The 16270-nt window shown below is 44.1% G+C and overlaps 1 protein-coding gene across 2 annotated transcripts; it reads right to left on the reverse strand.

Annotated features, from left to right (window-relative positions):
* Positions 1–398: 398 nt before the first annotated feature.
* On the reverse strand, positions 399–11205 carry KCNG3 (potassium voltage-gated channel modifier subfamily G member 3). Of its 2 annotated transcripts, none has more exons than XM_075708228.1 (2): positions 10583–11205; positions 399–1044 (listed from the first exon to the last, which is right to left on the reverse strand). In XM_075708228.1, the coding sequence occupies exons 1-2, from the start codon at positions 11203–11205 to the stop codon at positions 399–401; spliced, it is 1269 nt and encodes a 422-aa protein (XP_075564343.1). The 2 variants fall into 2 exon arrangements, with proteins under 2 accessions (XP_075564343.1, XP_075564342.1); XM_075708227.1 differs by having other exon boundaries at positions 10550–11205.
* Between the last annotated feature and the right edge of the window lie 5065 nt (positions 11206–16270).

Here is a 16270-nt window from a genome sequence, read left to right on the forward strand (position 1 = left end):
AGCACTTAGATATTGAAATATTTGAAAAACTTCTGCTACACGTTGCTTAGAAAGGTATAGGATGTAATTACAGGAATGACAGATCTCAGTGTTAAGCCCATTTTTTGTTCTGCTTTTGTGTGGAAAGGCAAACTGAAGACCAGACTGGTCTGGTTGAGGACTTCTGAATCCTCTTTTGTTATTTTGTTCTCTCAAATTTGAAACATCGCTCCCTTTCCCTGCAAGGTGCCCAAGGCAGATGGCCATCCTTCCTGTCTGAATGGTGACGGGCTTTCTCCAGGCTGGCGAGAATGTTGTTCCATAGGACCATCCAGTCAAGGAGGACACGTGAAGGGACCTTCCACCATTCTCTTCTAAGACAAAGCTTAGCAAGTAACTACTACAGAATGCAAGTTTGGTCAATTTAAGAACTCAGCAGAGAGGCTTCTACTGTACCTAGCGGATCGGAACTTGAGCTCATGGTAACATTGCACAAAGCTGTGATAAATGAAAGTGATCGGCAAGGCTAATAACACAATGCCACTAACCACACAAATTCCTCCAAGAATCCTTCCTGGTACAGTGATGGGACACATGTCACCATAACCAACTGTGGTCATCGAGATGATCACCCACCAACAAGCAGCAGGAATGCTGGCATAATCCTTATTCTTTGTTCCCAAGTCCAGCCCATTTTCAAGAAGCTGGGAAAGTGCACTGAAAATTGCCATAGCAACACAGATAAAGACAAGTAGCATCACCATCTCTCTGTAACAACGCTTCAGAGTCAGACCAAGTGTTTGAAGGCCAATGAAATGACGAGCCAGTTTAATCACCCAAAAAATCCTCATCATTCTTAAGACCCTCAAGGTGACTCCAGCCCTCTGAAGCTGCGAATTTTCCCCTGTGAAAACTGTCATTAGAACAGAGATGTAGTAAGGAGTAATTGCCAGTAAATCAATGATGTTGAGAGGTCTTCTGACAAACTCACACTTGTTTTTGGAGACGATGAACCTCACAATGCACTCTGCAGTGAACCAGCCTATGCAGATAGCTTCGATTATCCTGTCAAAAGAAACAAAGTACAGTATTTATTCTGTGCAAAAGCTTTAGTGGATGTTTGGTTTGTTCACAGATATTACGAAATTGACACTCAGACCTTCACAAATGACAAACAGAAAGCCACGCTATTCTTATTGTACGCATGTAGCACCAGATTTCAGCAATTAACCTGAGGATCTAGTGAGGAGTTTAAACTGCTCATTGCTAAGAACTCACTCACTGATCATTTTTCTTTGAATTATAGATTACTACTGGTCCTAATACTGGGCAAATATGCCTACAAAACCTGGAACGCTACAGGAAATGGTATGCCTCCGATGCCAATGTGTAACATTATCTAGAACAACACCTTTTTGGGGGGGGGGGGGGGGGGGGAGGTTGGTTGGGGTTTGGAGGATTTTGTTAATTTTTTTGTTTGTTTTAAATCTGTGAGGCCTGATCCACTTGGGAATGCCGAGGTCTGTGGATCAGTGAACTGGCTGGTTATGAACAGCAATGTATAGGACCAGACTGCTAAACTAAAATGGAAGTGGAGTAGGCAGAAAGCAGCTTTTGCATTGGATAATTCATGCAAATTGGCTCTTCAGAAACCAACCTAAACCAGTCTGTCTTGATTTGTATCCCAAACAGGGGCCTACCTAGAACTATATTCAGAACATTATAGGCATTGCCACTAAATATGGATGGTATTTTATTTTTCATCATTGGGTACACAAAGTAGTAAGCTTGTGTCCTCCCATTTACCACTATGCTCTGCATCACTGAATGTTTTCTTTTGTTTTAAATGTAACTCTACCTAAACTGTGCTGCAGCAAAAATGTCAAGGTAACCAACGGAATAGGCAAGATCATCATCTTGCCAAATACAAATAATGGCCATAAGAAAAGAAATCCTGGAAGGTGATTTCAGTATGTTCTTAAATATTTTCAAGCCCCAGTGCAGTGAATGAGGCTTGAGAATATCTCATGTTGAAACCAGTGGAAGGTAGGAACAGAAGATGAAAATGTTGCTCTAAGGTTATTTAATAACTATTGTGCACGTAGTCTCAATCCCCCATCTGAAAATAACCCTCCTCTTAAGAATTCAGACTGTGCGCACTTGTTTAATACCGGAGGGAATGGGAGCTAATCTTTTCCTCTTTCCTTTATCTTTTTTCGCCAGCAGTTTGAGCAAAGGAAAAGCCAATCGCCAATGCGTTCTCATATCAACAGGTCTGAAACGAAACTGACTTCAGACTGGGGATTTGGAAATACTACATACAACCAGAGCTTTTTTGCTACTCCAGGGATCCTGACAAGGTAGTGTCTGTAGAAACACAAGTAATAATCTGACTATCGTTTCAAACCTAAAATTTTGCTTCCCTAACACATCTGCATAATTTTTTACCAGTTCTGAAATCTATTGTTATTATTAAGACAATGGCCTGTTAGACCATATTCTTCTGTAACTGCTGTAATTATAGTAATAGACTTTATAAACTAACTTTCAGAAAAGTTTCATACAATAAAGTTTTATTTATTTTTTATTCATTTCATTGTATTCATTCACTTTAGTTTTATGCTAAAAAATGGAGGAAACAGTGACAGTCAGTTGATGTAAAGTCATAAGGTACACTGTAATTCCAGCCACAGCAAATTTAAATGAACATAAACTAATTACTTAAAGAAACAGTTATTCACATAAAATCAGACCTTGTTCTTCTTGTTTCATGAGTAACAATGAAAGTTCTGTAAGCAAGTGGCCTTTCTTCATAAAGGGCTTATAAAACATTTGTTCATGTTAGCACCTTTTGACGGGAAGACCTGTGAATTTCAAAAATATCTTGCTCTTAAGAATTATGTGTTCTTTTAAAAATTAAGCTTTTGAGAATACTAGTTCTTCTTTTAATAATGACAGTGAGTGATAACTACCTCAGATGCAGATTTAATTTCTTTTAAAAAATGCTCAGATCATAATGTCTTCTAAACAAGTGTCACGTACAGAATATATGAAAGTTATTGTATGAATGTGGATTATCATTCCTTTATGCTGAAAAAAATCAAGAAAAAAATGTTAATGGGTAAGTTCTCTTAAATCCTTTTTACACATGATGAGGAAATACCTAAGACTTTCCCTAGTAAAATCAGTCGAACAGCAAGATCATGGACACACCGATAAAGTCTGAATGTACTTATACATTGCCTAGCTGAGATCTCCTGTAATGATTAGAAGAAAAATTGTATCTGGATAGAAAGTTGCAGCCAGGAATATTCAACAATTCCAAAAGGCTCTATTTCATTACATTTTACGAGATTTCTCTGGTAGTGCTGCCTGTATCCTATGACACGGAGCATTTACATGAAAAAGCAATTCATAATTATACAATTTAAAGCTTTTTCACTCAGTATTTCCTCCTGATGCCCTGATGATGTTGGAAATGTCATTCCTCCATTTAGTCACAAATTAGGCAGGTTATCTCTGAGTCGAGCTTTAAGGAAGTTAGGTCCTGATAGCTGTGATTCAGTAGAAGTCTTCTTTATGAATCGATATTGATTCAGTGGTCCAGTATAACTTTGGGGAATAGTTATGCAAGTACAAATCCATGAAATGTGATCAATCCATTGTTTTACTCTGGCAATTCCTAGCACAAGAGATACTGTAAATCAGTTATACTTCAGTAGGAAGGCCTGAAGAAGCCTTTTATTGTAGAACGGACTTGAAGAGAGCTACGGCGTATCACTGATGCAAAAATGACAAAGCAGATCAAGACAGTGGGAGATGCATTACTGCCACTCCGTTACATATTGCACTTCCATTTCTCCGTTCTACATCTGTCCTTCTTTCTCATCAATTATATGTATCCTGGTTAGGGAGAAGATAATGAAGAAGGGTGTGCCTTATTTTTTTTCTTTCCTCTCCTTACTTCTTAGCCACCAGTGAAACATTTTTCAATTTTCCTCTCTTGTCACTCCTTTTTGCCTGTGTAGATGGATTTTGGCAGTCCTGGTGAATCACGTAAAAGTGCATGCTTTGGTGATAAGAACTAGAAACCTCTGGCCTGTGTTTGGCATCTGGAGTGCTACATACTACGTTTCCACTTTCAGATCAAGTCTCCTTCTCCTTGTAGTTACTTACCTTTATAGCTAACCTTGTTAATGGATAAATAACATCTAATAAGGAAAGCAAATTTAACAGTTAGTCCTTAAGAGAACTTAACTGAGTACAAAGTTAAAGCCAAATAAAATGCATGCACTCGGAAAACTGAAGTTCCTGTGTCTTCTGTAATCAATTCTTAAAATATTTGCTGCATATTCAGAGGACAGACTGCCTTTTATTGCCTATTCCTGTAATAATGCTGTATTAAAACCTATAACTATGTAATTAAATCATGAGCTTTATTCGGTAAAATGTAGTACCTATTTTATAAATGTCCATCACAGTTTTTGGTTGTTTTTTTCCCCCATCAGTTCAGTTTTAAAATAGCTGTTATTCAAAAAGGAGCAGGGAAATTAAAAACAAACTCATGAAGTGTTTCCTTGAAGATTCCCCCCCAAATTTATAAATAATCAGAGAAAATACTAAGTCCAAATTTTTACTCAGTTACAGCTTATTTCTGCTCAAACTTATTGTTCACTGTCCCAGACCTAAGCACATGAAAGAGGGTTTTTCTAAAATTTTAAGCCTCTTGGTATTTAACAGTCTTTCAAGATTGCTCTAATGAGTCTTTTGTCCATAAACGGAAAATCAAGCCTTTGTGAGCCTCATTTCTACTGTAATCCCATTACCGTTCAATTTTCTGTTCCATCTGATAACTTCCTTTCAGAATAAGCTATTTTATGTACAATGAGTTAAACCACAAATTATTTTTTCAATCACTAACAAGACTAGTTTGTTATTACTAAAAAAATCATATTGTGAATGTCTTAGAATATTTCAACTTAGTGCTATTCTTTGCCCCAGCATGCCAACATGTATACTTTAAATATCCCCCGGTGAGTTGGTTGAAATCTAGCCAAAATATTTGTTAGTGGCACTATTATCTATTAAGCTTGTAAATAAAACATACACATCAACGGGACACATGAGGAAAACAGATGATATGATTAAAGACAGTATATGACAGGATTAAAGATTAAAGTCTGTCAGCACTGATTTGTTAAATTGTTGCTAAAGCCTATTTCCATGTAAAGCACGTTAAACCTGAAATGTCCAAGCAGTAGCTAGAATGATCCAATTCCTGCTCAGGAAGACTCCTAGTCATTTCAGCAAATGTCTTTTTTAATGCTTTTGAAATCAACAGGATTTCTGTCTCACTACAATCTGTAGAGTAAGGGCCACAGAACAGCTAGTTTCCCTGCGTTAAAAACCTTGCTGGCTTTTTTCCATTCTGTCCGTGCTTTGGTAGCAATAATACGCCTGGATGCATTAAACTCCGGTGCCTTACGTGGGAGGCTGTAATGACCCAGCACTCCCCAGGGAAGGGGCAAATGCCTTTCACAGCTCTTGGGGGATACCTGGATATGAACATCTCGTGCCCTGGGGTCCTCAGCGTCTTTTCCATATGCTTTGAACACGAGTGGCACCTAGCCCTGCTGAGTTCGTTAAGGTTCTCCTGTGGCCAAGCAGTGATACATGTCTGTTCTTTGTGTTTATCTCTATTTTTCAAAAAGCTCGTAAATTCGTTAGAAGAATCCACGTCCGTGTTTTTGACTTAGGTCTGTAGTTCCATTCTTTACCTTCAGCCTACTGTTTTAACTTGGCAAACATGTGGTGTTCAGGTTAGATATTACCCAGGAAAGCAGCTCTTATTTTTTTAACAGATGTTGGACCTGAGCATTTGGGTGTGCTGAAATTCCACCACCATAAAGGAACAATGATTTCTGTGTGTCTAAAATTCAACTTTCTAAGCTGATGTTTTGCAGAGATGAAAAAAAGCCCACTGGCATCTGTTGAGATACGCTGTTTGGATTAGTTACTGTGTTTATTTGCTTTTGCTTAAGAACACAGCAATCATATAAGCTTGGTAACGGAGTGATTCTTTCAATACAAACTTAATCGCGATTAGTAAGTGGAAAAGGGGCAACAGTCTCTCCCTTGTGCTACTCATATTTAGCATTAGAAAAATAGTTTAAAGGCGGGTAGACAGAACTGTGCTGGCAGAAAGTCATGCAGCTTCAAATGACTTCCTATTACAGGGTGTCCCGGTTTCGGCTGGGATAGAGTTAATTTTCTTCCTAGCAGCAGGCACAGTGCTGTGTTTTGGGTTTAGTAGGAGAAGAATGTTTTAGTTCTTGCTAAGTACTGCTTATGCTAGTCAAGGACTTTTCAGCTTCCCATGCTCTGCCAGGTGCACAAGAAACTGGGAGGGGGCACAGCCAGAATAGTTGATCCAAACTGACCAAAGGGCTATTCCATACCATATGATGTCATGCTCAGTATAGAAACTGGGGGGGGTTGGCTGGGGAGCAGCGATCGCTGCTCGGGGACTGGCTGGGTATCGGTCGGCGGGTGGTGAGCAATTGCATTGTGCATCACTTGCTTTGTATATTATTATTACTATTATCATTATTACATTGTTATTATTTATCATTACTATTTTACTTTATTTCAGTTATTAAACTGTTCTTATCTCAACCCAGGAGTGTTTCTCACTCTTACTCCTCCGATTCTCTCCCCCATCCCATCGCGGTAGGGGGAGTGAGCAAGCGGCTGCGTGGTGCTTAGTTGCTGGCTGGGGCTAAACCACGACACAGGGCTGAGAAGCTCTCCCCAGAAGATTGGGCTTACAATCAGTTTATGGACGGGTCCCTGATCAGAGACTTGCAGTATGCATCTGTTGGCACAGTTCAGAGGAGAGCAAAGATGACTTGAAATTGCCAGAAGCAACAGAAGGGGAGACAGGTGTCCCTGCTGTCTGCTCCTAAACCATGCAAATCTGATGCAAATCTTTCTCTCTAAGTGAAACATGCCAAGTCAGGGAAGAGAGCAAAAATCTTAAAATGCAAGAAATTTAATAACTTGTCCCTCATCCTGAGAACGGGCCAAGGGAAGGCAATCCCTCTGCAAATCAGGGAATTATACTGTCAGTCTCTGTTAAGAGCTGTGAAATTCAGAGGTCAGATTCCCCATCCCTCCCTCTCCTTAAAAAGGCTTACTTGTGGAGTTCCCTGTCGCCCTCTGAAGGGTGTTAACTCCAGACGATCAGAAATAGCCCTAGGCTGTTCACCCTTTGAGAGCGTGGTCACCATGAAAAGTCATAACAATGTAATGGTTTCTGAGAAAAGTCTGGTGGACTCAATTCCTCTTCTGGTGAAGAGGTGTTCATCCAAGAAAAATAAACACAGCTGGTATTAGCTGGCAGCTGCAGTAACCCTCACTGTAAACCTCATTAAAGAGTCTGATTTTCTAAATTACAGAGTTGGTGACCCCCCAGCTTCCAGAGATGATGTCCAGGTAAGCTGGAGACACACTGCTAGAGCTGTTTTCACTACAGCTGCCCAAAGCGGTTCTGTGGACGCTTACCACAGTTCAGCCACAGAAATTATCCATGTGGCACCTTTCTCCACTGTAACGTAACATCGAGGGAAGGACAGGGATTTTTATTAGTAAGCAAGTGAGAGGCTAAAAATACCAAAGTTGCTGAATTTCATGAGGTAGTTCTCACATCTTCTAAGCTGTGGCTTACACTGATCTGAGTAGTCGGTTACATCCAAAATCTACAGCCTAAGGACTTTGAGATAAACCCATTCAATTTTCCTTTTGAAAACTTTTCAAAATATGTTTTTAGAATAATGTAAAGACTTCAAACTAGTAATTACAGTGCCATGTGAGTCAAAACTCGCTTGCATACAGCATTAATGTCACAATTTCTCTCGACAAAAAAAAAATGTATTATCATGTTAGATAGAATTTCTCTATTTCGATGAGGACCTTGGTTAATAAACAAAAGACAGAATTTGGCTTCAAACTTTTAAATGTATCAGAAACTAGTGGCCTGATTTTTAAAAGCCTTCTCACCTAAGATGGACAGTATTGCCAGAGTACAGCATCCCAGGCACTCCTGTGTGATTTCTGTGGTCAGACTTTCAAATAAGCCACTCAGCTAATTACGTTTTGAAAACCTAACTCATTTTAAATGAAATAACTACACAGAAAAGGAAAGAAAATACAAACAAACAAAGGGAAATAAAGTCGGGTGACAAGTGGGCATATCAGGTCAAATGCTACGTCATGTGTAAGTAGTTGTAACTGAACTGGATCGCTCACGTAAAGACAACTGTAGCTCACACCTTTTTTTTCCAGATGTAACAGGCTTTTTAGTCATGATGCAGCACCTGCAATAATGAAAGGAGTGGCTCCTGTAAGAGAACAAGGCCACCTCAGCAGCTGACCAGCTGTGGACAGAAAGGAACACACTGGTATCTGTTTTCCATGTGTTCGCCATTAAATTGCTATCAGCTCCTGTGCAGTGAGAGCACATGGGTTAAGTCACACATGAAATGAACCAGCCTGTATCGGTGTTTATATGCGACAGACTTTTGCAAGAAGATGGTTAGAAACTGTTCAGCCGCAACTTTTACCGTTATCTCTCTTTTTTTTTTGTTGCAATTCCACGGAGTAGTACAACCAGTACTGAAGAAACTCACCCTACCATTGATACTGGTCCTGGTTTTAAAAGCAGCCTTCACTGCCCTTTGAAGTGCTTGGTTGCAGTGTACCTTGCAAGTATTTAGGACCTTATGCAATCGTTCAGAAGAGTAAAATTATGTGTGTGTATAATACACACATGTTCTTGAAGAGAAAGAAAGAAAAATTACACGTCATATGCCTTGTTCCTCTGCAAGTTGAACTCTTTGAAGTAAGAGAAAAATTGTTGTTGACTCCCACACCATGAAGATGTGAACAAAGATATGACCGATGTCGTTAATGCTGTGATAGCGTTGCATCTACTTTCCCCTGTCTGTTGGGGGTATCTAAGCAATTTGCTGCCTTAGAAAAAGATCACCCAGAGCATCCACCCTTTGAAATAACCTTGCAAAGCTTAAGTAAGGCTTTTTAACTGGAAGAACCTGTAAGAGCAACTTTTGACATATCTGAATCTAAGCAGGAATCAACAGCTTCTCAATCTGTATCTGCTTTCTTTTTGTTCATACAATTCATTCTTTGGCTCAGCTACAATCAGAAATACAGGTGCAGTTTTCCATTAAGCTAATGGAAACTATGAAAATACTTTCCAAGGAATTAATCTGGCTACTAAGATATAATATATCACATTCCAATTAACTCTATGGTAAAAGATGATGATTTCATAATGACAAGGCTGTGATTTCACTGTAGGGCCCCTTTAGCAGAGCAGAAGCTGAAAACTTTTTGTTGAATATCCTGTCGGTTTTAAAAGAAGGGAGAAGCTAGCAAATGAAGAAATGTTTACTTCTTTCTTCATATGCCAGTCTTATTTAGGGGAGAAATCTGACCAGAGTGGTCTCGATTCTGTTCTCTAGGGAGCAGGAGAGAGAGAACGATGATACTGAAGTCAGCAGAGTTGCATCGCTGTAACCCTAAGCTGAGGTCACAAAGAAGATGAAAAACGGTTTGTTCTTAGGAGTAAGGCTCAGGATTGAGCCTTATACCCCATGCCCTGGTTTCTGCAACTGTTTGCAATGTTCAGTGTGCTTCCACGCGCTTTATCTAAAGGAAATGTAAACATCCGTTACGTTCATACATTGGGGGGGCTTATATGATGCATTTGCAAGAGCTTAATGTGCAGGCTGATCATCTCCTGTGTTCCCCACATGGAGAATGTGAGATGCAAAGAGGAACGGGGGTAAGACTGTTCCCGCATACAAGATTTTACATGAGCAGAACCGTAACAGGCGCTGGATCTGCTCCAGCAGAAGGACCCGTACGAATGCACGCAGAGTAAGTACAGGATTGTGCTTTTCCCATAGGAAAAGAGAAGTGAATTGCATTTTTTATTTCGGGGGGGGGGGGTGTCCCCCCTTTTTTTCCACAGTTGTAAGGCCTAACATGATTTCCCGAGTGTTTGAACTTCTCCATGTGGGTAAGGAGTCCCGTGGCTCCTAAAAGGGGGGGGATACGAGCTCCGCGCTCCTGCACGGCCGGAGGCACCCTCACGGAGCAGAGGAGCCGTGTTCCGACGGCACCCGCTCCGCTGCCAGCCCGCCGACACCCGAGCCCGCCCGCCGGCCCCGGGCTGCCCGGGGCACGGCTGCTCCCCGGGCCGGCAGCCCTGCCCGGCCCGGCGCCGGCTCCGCTCCCGCCCCCCGCACACGGAGCCAGCGGGCGCCCGGCAGAGCCCGGTGGGAGCCGGAGCTGCAGGGCAGCGCCCGCGGCCCCGAGACAGCCCCGCGGCCCCGGCTCCCCAGCCCAGGGCCGCAGCTGAAGGCGCGCAGGCGGTGTCCGCCGGCTGCGGCGGCGGCTACAGCTACGGACCGTCAGGACGAGGGGCAGGACACACTGGACGGGACACACGGGGAGCGGACAGCGGGAAAATAAAGGATCCTCCTACCCTGAGGGCTCCCTCACTGACTCTGCTGTGTACCTGCTCTGCTCCTCCACGCTGCGGTTCTCCGGCGCCCGCCACTCGGGCAGGGTGCTGGCGCACAGCACCACCATGGACACGATGACGAAGAGGATGGAGACGGTGGCCAGGACCTGGGCGGCCACGGAAGACGTGGGCTCCTCGAAAGTCCTCCTCATCCTCTCCAGCCACTTCCCGCCCTCGGCTCCCGGCGGCCGCCGGCCCTTGCCCTCGGGGCCGCCGGCCGCCTGCCCCGGCGGCTCCTCCGCCGCGTAGTAGGTGCACGTCTCGGACATGCGGTCGTCGAGGCGGCGCTGGCAGCAGTAGTCGAGGTGGGAGCCCTCCAGCCCCCAGTAGATCATCTCGTTGTAGAAGGAGAGCTCGCACATGTGCGGCACGAAGCGCAGGTGGCCGTGCCGCACGTACAGCATGATGAAGCCGAAGGCCTCCGAGTGCCGGTCGAAGAAGTACTCGTTCCGCTCCCGGTCGTAGTCGTCGCACACCTCCAGCACGTCCTGCTCCGAGAGGCAGCCGTGCAGGCGGCTCACCCGCCGCAGCGGGAAATCCTTCAGCACCTCCCGGGAGAAGGAGTACCGGGTGCCCCCGACGTTCAACACCACCGAGGGGCCGCGGCCAAAGTTCATGGCTTGGGCGGCACGGAGGAGGGGAAGGGCGGGCAGGGCAGGGCAGGGCAGGGCGGCGAGGCGAGGCGAGGCGAGGCGGGGGGCAGCGCGGGCGGCGGCGGCGGCTGCCCCGGCTCCGGCTCTGCTCGCACCGCTGGCGGCTCCCGCTTGGCGACGGGGAGGGCGGGCGGGGGGGGCCGGCGGCAGAGGCGCCGCGGCGGGCGCCCCAGCGGCCGCGCAGCAGACGGGGCGCGGCGGAGGCTGCGCTCCCGCCCGCCGATGCCGCTCGCAGGTGCGGCCGCGGCCTCAGCGCCGGCGGGCGGGCGGCTCCGCGGGGCCCCGGCGGGGCGGGGGCGCGGCCGCGGGCATGGCGGGGCCGCGGAGCTCCGCGCCCGGCGCCGCTCCGCTCCGCCGGTGCCGGCTGGCAGGCGAGCGGGGGGCGGCGCGGCGGCGGCGGGCGGGGGACACGCCTCCTTCCCCGCCCGCGCACATGGCGGAGCGGAGCGGAGCGGAGCGGGGTGGGGGGCTGTGGCGGGGCTCCCGCCGCACGGCCCCGGCCCTTCGGGGACGTCTCCGGGCAGAGGCTTTCGGCTGCCGCCGGGGAGGGCCCGTCCCCGCCAGCCCCGCTAGCCCGCGAACTGGCACTTGGGCGAAGTTGTCCGCCAAATCCAAGTAACACGCTGGGAGGGGGGCGGTTTTTTCCCCCCAAAAAAGTGAAGGGCGTGAGCCCGACGCCGCTCGCTGCCTGCGGAAGGCAGCCGGCTGCCAGCGCCTCTCGCTGCCGTCTCATGGGCTTTGCGCGGCCCTGCCTGCCGGGGCGGCGGCCGGGCTTTCCCGCAAAACGCGGGTTTCTTTTGGAAGTACGACGTCCCCCAGCCACCCCCGTGCACGTCTGGGTGAGGAGGCACTTCTCTTTTTGCTCCTCACACCGTGTCGGGACACCAGGAAGAGTGGGGTGCCTCAGGTGGAGCCGCCTCCCCGGCTGGTGCCCCCTCGGTCTCCTGTCTGTGCTCCTGCAGCTTCCGACGTGCTCGCCTCCTGCACCCAGCCCGACATTAAAGCATCCATCAGCTGGCACGACCCTGTCTGCTCTCTGAAGCCTTGGCTTCATTTGCTTGCGTTATGTGGAGGGAGTTCCTCATTTCCACAACTGGTTGTTTTTTTTTTTTTAATTATTTCTCTTTTTTTTTTACCCTTTCTCTTTTTTTTTTACAATTTCTCTTTTTTTTTTACAATTCTCCAGGCTGAGGTATTTTCTAGGCTTATTCACATCTGGAGCATCGTGGGGTAAAATCACCCAAGATACAGCTCTCCCTTTGAGTGAGGTGCTTCCAGGTGCGAATGCATCTCCAGTTGTCAGGAGAAAGGGTGGGTGAGCATATCCTTTCAAAACTTATGCCAAAGATGTGTCACTCAGACGCTCTGTCTGTAAAAGGGCATCTGGGTTAAAACAGTGTTTTACCATCCCCGTTCTTTGTCGCTCTAGATTATGGACTTGTCTTTATGGGTTGGGTTTGTTTGGTTGGTTTTTTTTCTCGTTGCTGCCATGTTACTTTCTCAGCTGAGATTTGTAAGGCACATTTAGGTATATCAAAGTAAATGGATAGTCATCTAATTGTGTCGTAAAAATTGTTGTTTTAAAGGAGAATGCGATTAAGCGCTACTATTTTTAACCCTACTTGTCATCTTCTAAAAAACACATAGAGAGAGAGATTCGAAGAAATGTCCGCGTTACCACCAAGAGAATTCGACAAGCTCTGCTGTGGTCGTTATATAGAATATCCACTAGAGGTCACAATTAGTCATCGTTCTCTGTTCATTTACTGAGAAGACAAGAAACCCACCCAAACTCCAATTACAAAATGTAGTAAAGTATACACGCCGGCGTGTTGTTCCACAGTGAGGTCATTTTTGATCTCTCTTTAGTCGTGCTGGTGTCTGTTTTCACGTAGCTGGAAAGGTTTTTGCTTCCAGCAGCTGCATTCAGTTAATGTATCTTGGCTGCCTGTTAATTTTATAAGCAACAAACACTTATTTTAAACCTCTTCACCTTTCTTTGATGTGTATGCTTCTGTATTTCATTCTGTCAGCAACCATTACTAGAATATCTGTTAAAAAAAAAAAAATAGCAAACCCTGATAGTGATAATGAGTTATCCAGGTGCTTCTGGCTTTGCAATTTGTCATGCTTCCTGCTCCATACGTTTTAAGCCCCTTCATTCCTCACAGGGAGCTTGCAGAGGAAGAGAGGAGAGTACAAATAACGTGGCCTGAAGACAGGCTTTTACTAACTGTATAGAAATATGGGTTGGAGCATACGTTCTGGAAATCATTTCAAGATGAACAAGGCTTTATGTGTTGTGAAGCTGTATGGCAGAACAGGTGAAGTGCTGGGCTGACAAGACTATCTTTAAAGTGCATCACTTGAAGCATTGTAGGTTGATTTGAAGCCTATTTCTATTTCTGGTTTTCAGTTTCTTTTAAATATAGAATACAATTATTTCTTCCTTCAGAATAACATTGTCAAACTTTCAATGCAAGCAATGCTAACCTGACAACAGCAATGTTGTCTTTTTTTACTCTGAGGTCTGGCATGTTCGAGTTTAGTTATTTTAGTTATAATTACTGACTTTCGGTTGAGGAGATTTGTTCTACCAAGCTGGTGTCAACATCTGTAAACAACACCTTGTCACACCAGGAGCAGCAATTTACTGGGAACAAAACCTCGGATTTTAGACAGGATTTGTAATTTTCCAGTAAATGTTCTGATTTTTGTCACTTTGAGATTGGTCACCCCATTGTAGTTGTGAAATAGCTGGTTTATGGTACTTTTGTGGTAATCCAGATTGTTTCATGGGAATTACTGAGAATTTACAAGTGTCAGTTCAGTGGTTGTTGTGGTATATCTGTCTTATTTTCCAGGAAACTTCAGTGAGTGTAACCTTCTTCTGTTGGTGTTGAATTTCGTGATGGAAAGTCTTAAGAAATTTGAAACATAGGATGGAGAGCCTGAAAGAGACAAACAAGACATTGTGTGACTGTAAGCAAAACACTTAGTAATATCTTAAGAAAAAGAGCTTTTTAAAGGCTATTGTGGGAAAAAAAAAAAGTGTGTTTGAAAGTTCCAGCTGTCCTGGTTTGAAAGATGGTACCTAGTTAGTAAAAAGACAAGTGAGCCAATAAATCCATTTAAATGGGTCAACATAGAAATTAGTAAAGAGTATTTACCCTATATGTTAAATGGTAAAGTATGAGGTGTAAAGTGAACCTTTAGAAGGACTGAGCTGGCTAATAATTTAAAATGTAATAAAGACCTCTTTCAAGTAGTTGAGTTCAGGTGGTTGGGGGTTCATTTGGTTTTGGTTTGGGTTTTTATGATCTGGAGATAGACGCTGGGATGTTGAATCAAAGGAATTACTCTTTTCTTGGTGTCATAGTTGTTATCATTTGCTGCCCAGGAGGAACGTCACAGTTAATAGTCATTACGTAAAAATAGCTTTCTTTGTGTCAACAGTTATTTTCACTGTGCTGTTGCATCCTTGCAGTGTTTAATGTACTTGAAGTACTTTCTACAGTTTCCAAATTTTTCTGGCCCCGCACCGAGACCACTGCTCTGTGTTTTGAGTGCAGCTCTATGTTTGCTTTTAGAAAAGAGATTCTTTACTTGCATTTTGTATGTGAACCAAGTGGTATATTTTGATGGTAGGCATTTTTCATAACTTGGGAGGAGATTCTGTTCCTACTGAGGTAGGTACTGAGTGCTGTTGACTTCGGTACAAGAAAATTGGCTTTTGGCAGGGTGTCTTCTGTCAGGAGTCTCTGTTATTTTTATGACCACCAACATGTAGGAACTCTAGCTGTGGAGCCAGGTAGTGTAGTGTAGTTGCCATGATGCTAGACTTGTACACACAGAACAAAAAGATCTTTCTGGCAAGGGAGTATACAGTATGTAACATGTAAAATTGTGGGGGGAAAACCCCAATGCTTTTTGGTATTAAACATACTGCATTTGGTCCTATTGATCTTAATTACTTGAAAAGGCAACACATGAAGACTAGAACAAATGCTTCAAAAGGTTCTGCATGCACAGATGGACTATGGTTTGCATTTATCTTTAGTTTAGGTTGTGGGGAAAAATGGTTTCAAATAGATGTTTTTTCTTTAATCAAACTTCTCTGCAGCAAAGCCCCTCTACTTCAATGTGATTTGTGGGCTACACAGAAAACCTTTCAGGAGATGAGCCTATTACCACATATAATTACCAAACAGTCTAATGACAGATGCAGTTTGGATTGTCAGTGGCACCTGACATAAGAGTACAAGTTGCCTTGTCACTGAGGCACTTAAAAAAATCTGAATAATTTTGAATATGAATGTTACTAAAAGTGGATGAATGACATTTAGTAGGGAGCGGGGTATTCACATATATATACATGTGCACAGAATACAATCTGTAGTTGACATTTATAATTAGACTAACTTATTTCATGAAACATACTAACAGTTTGGGAAATCTGGCTGTGGACAATTAAGATTTGATACTGGAGGCTCAATGTATTTGTAGGTCAGACTGCAGGTTTTTTTTTTTTATGTGAGATACAACTGCCTTCTCTGACCTTCACCTCCATATTGAGAAAATCCCAGCAAAACTTCTTGTACCTGATGCTGGGCTAATTATTTAAGGCTATTAAATTTCAATGAGCACTGAATCAAATGAAGCCCTCTTGGACAGAGACCGGTACTAGGTGGGATAAACCACTTTGTTACATCTGAACTCCAGGCAGGCAGACACAAAGAACGGAGGAGGACATTGCTTGCCTGAGGAAGGTGATTAGAAGGAGACTTGCTAATAGGGAATTCAAAGGCACGACCATATTCTCATGGGAGAGGAGAACACAGGAATGTGTTTTTGCACCAGTGAGATCACTTTCTAAATGCCTACCAAGGGGAAGGGACACTGCAGAGAAGACAGAAATACTGGGATTTGGAGAAGTCACGCATGCGGGTGAATCCAAAGTATGCTCTCTGAAGAGGAAGAAAACCATGCCAGATAAATGCATAAAAACATTATTTTGTCATGATCTTAC

The sequence above is a fragment of the Pelecanus crispus genome, chromosome 3, assembly GCF_030463565.1.
Source record: "Pelecanus crispus isolate bPelCri1 chromosome 3, bPelCri1.pri, whole genome shotgun sequence".
In the NCBI taxonomy this organism is placed as follows: Eukaryota; Metazoa; Chordata; class Aves; order Pelecaniformes; family Pelecanidae; genus Pelecanus; species Pelecanus crispus.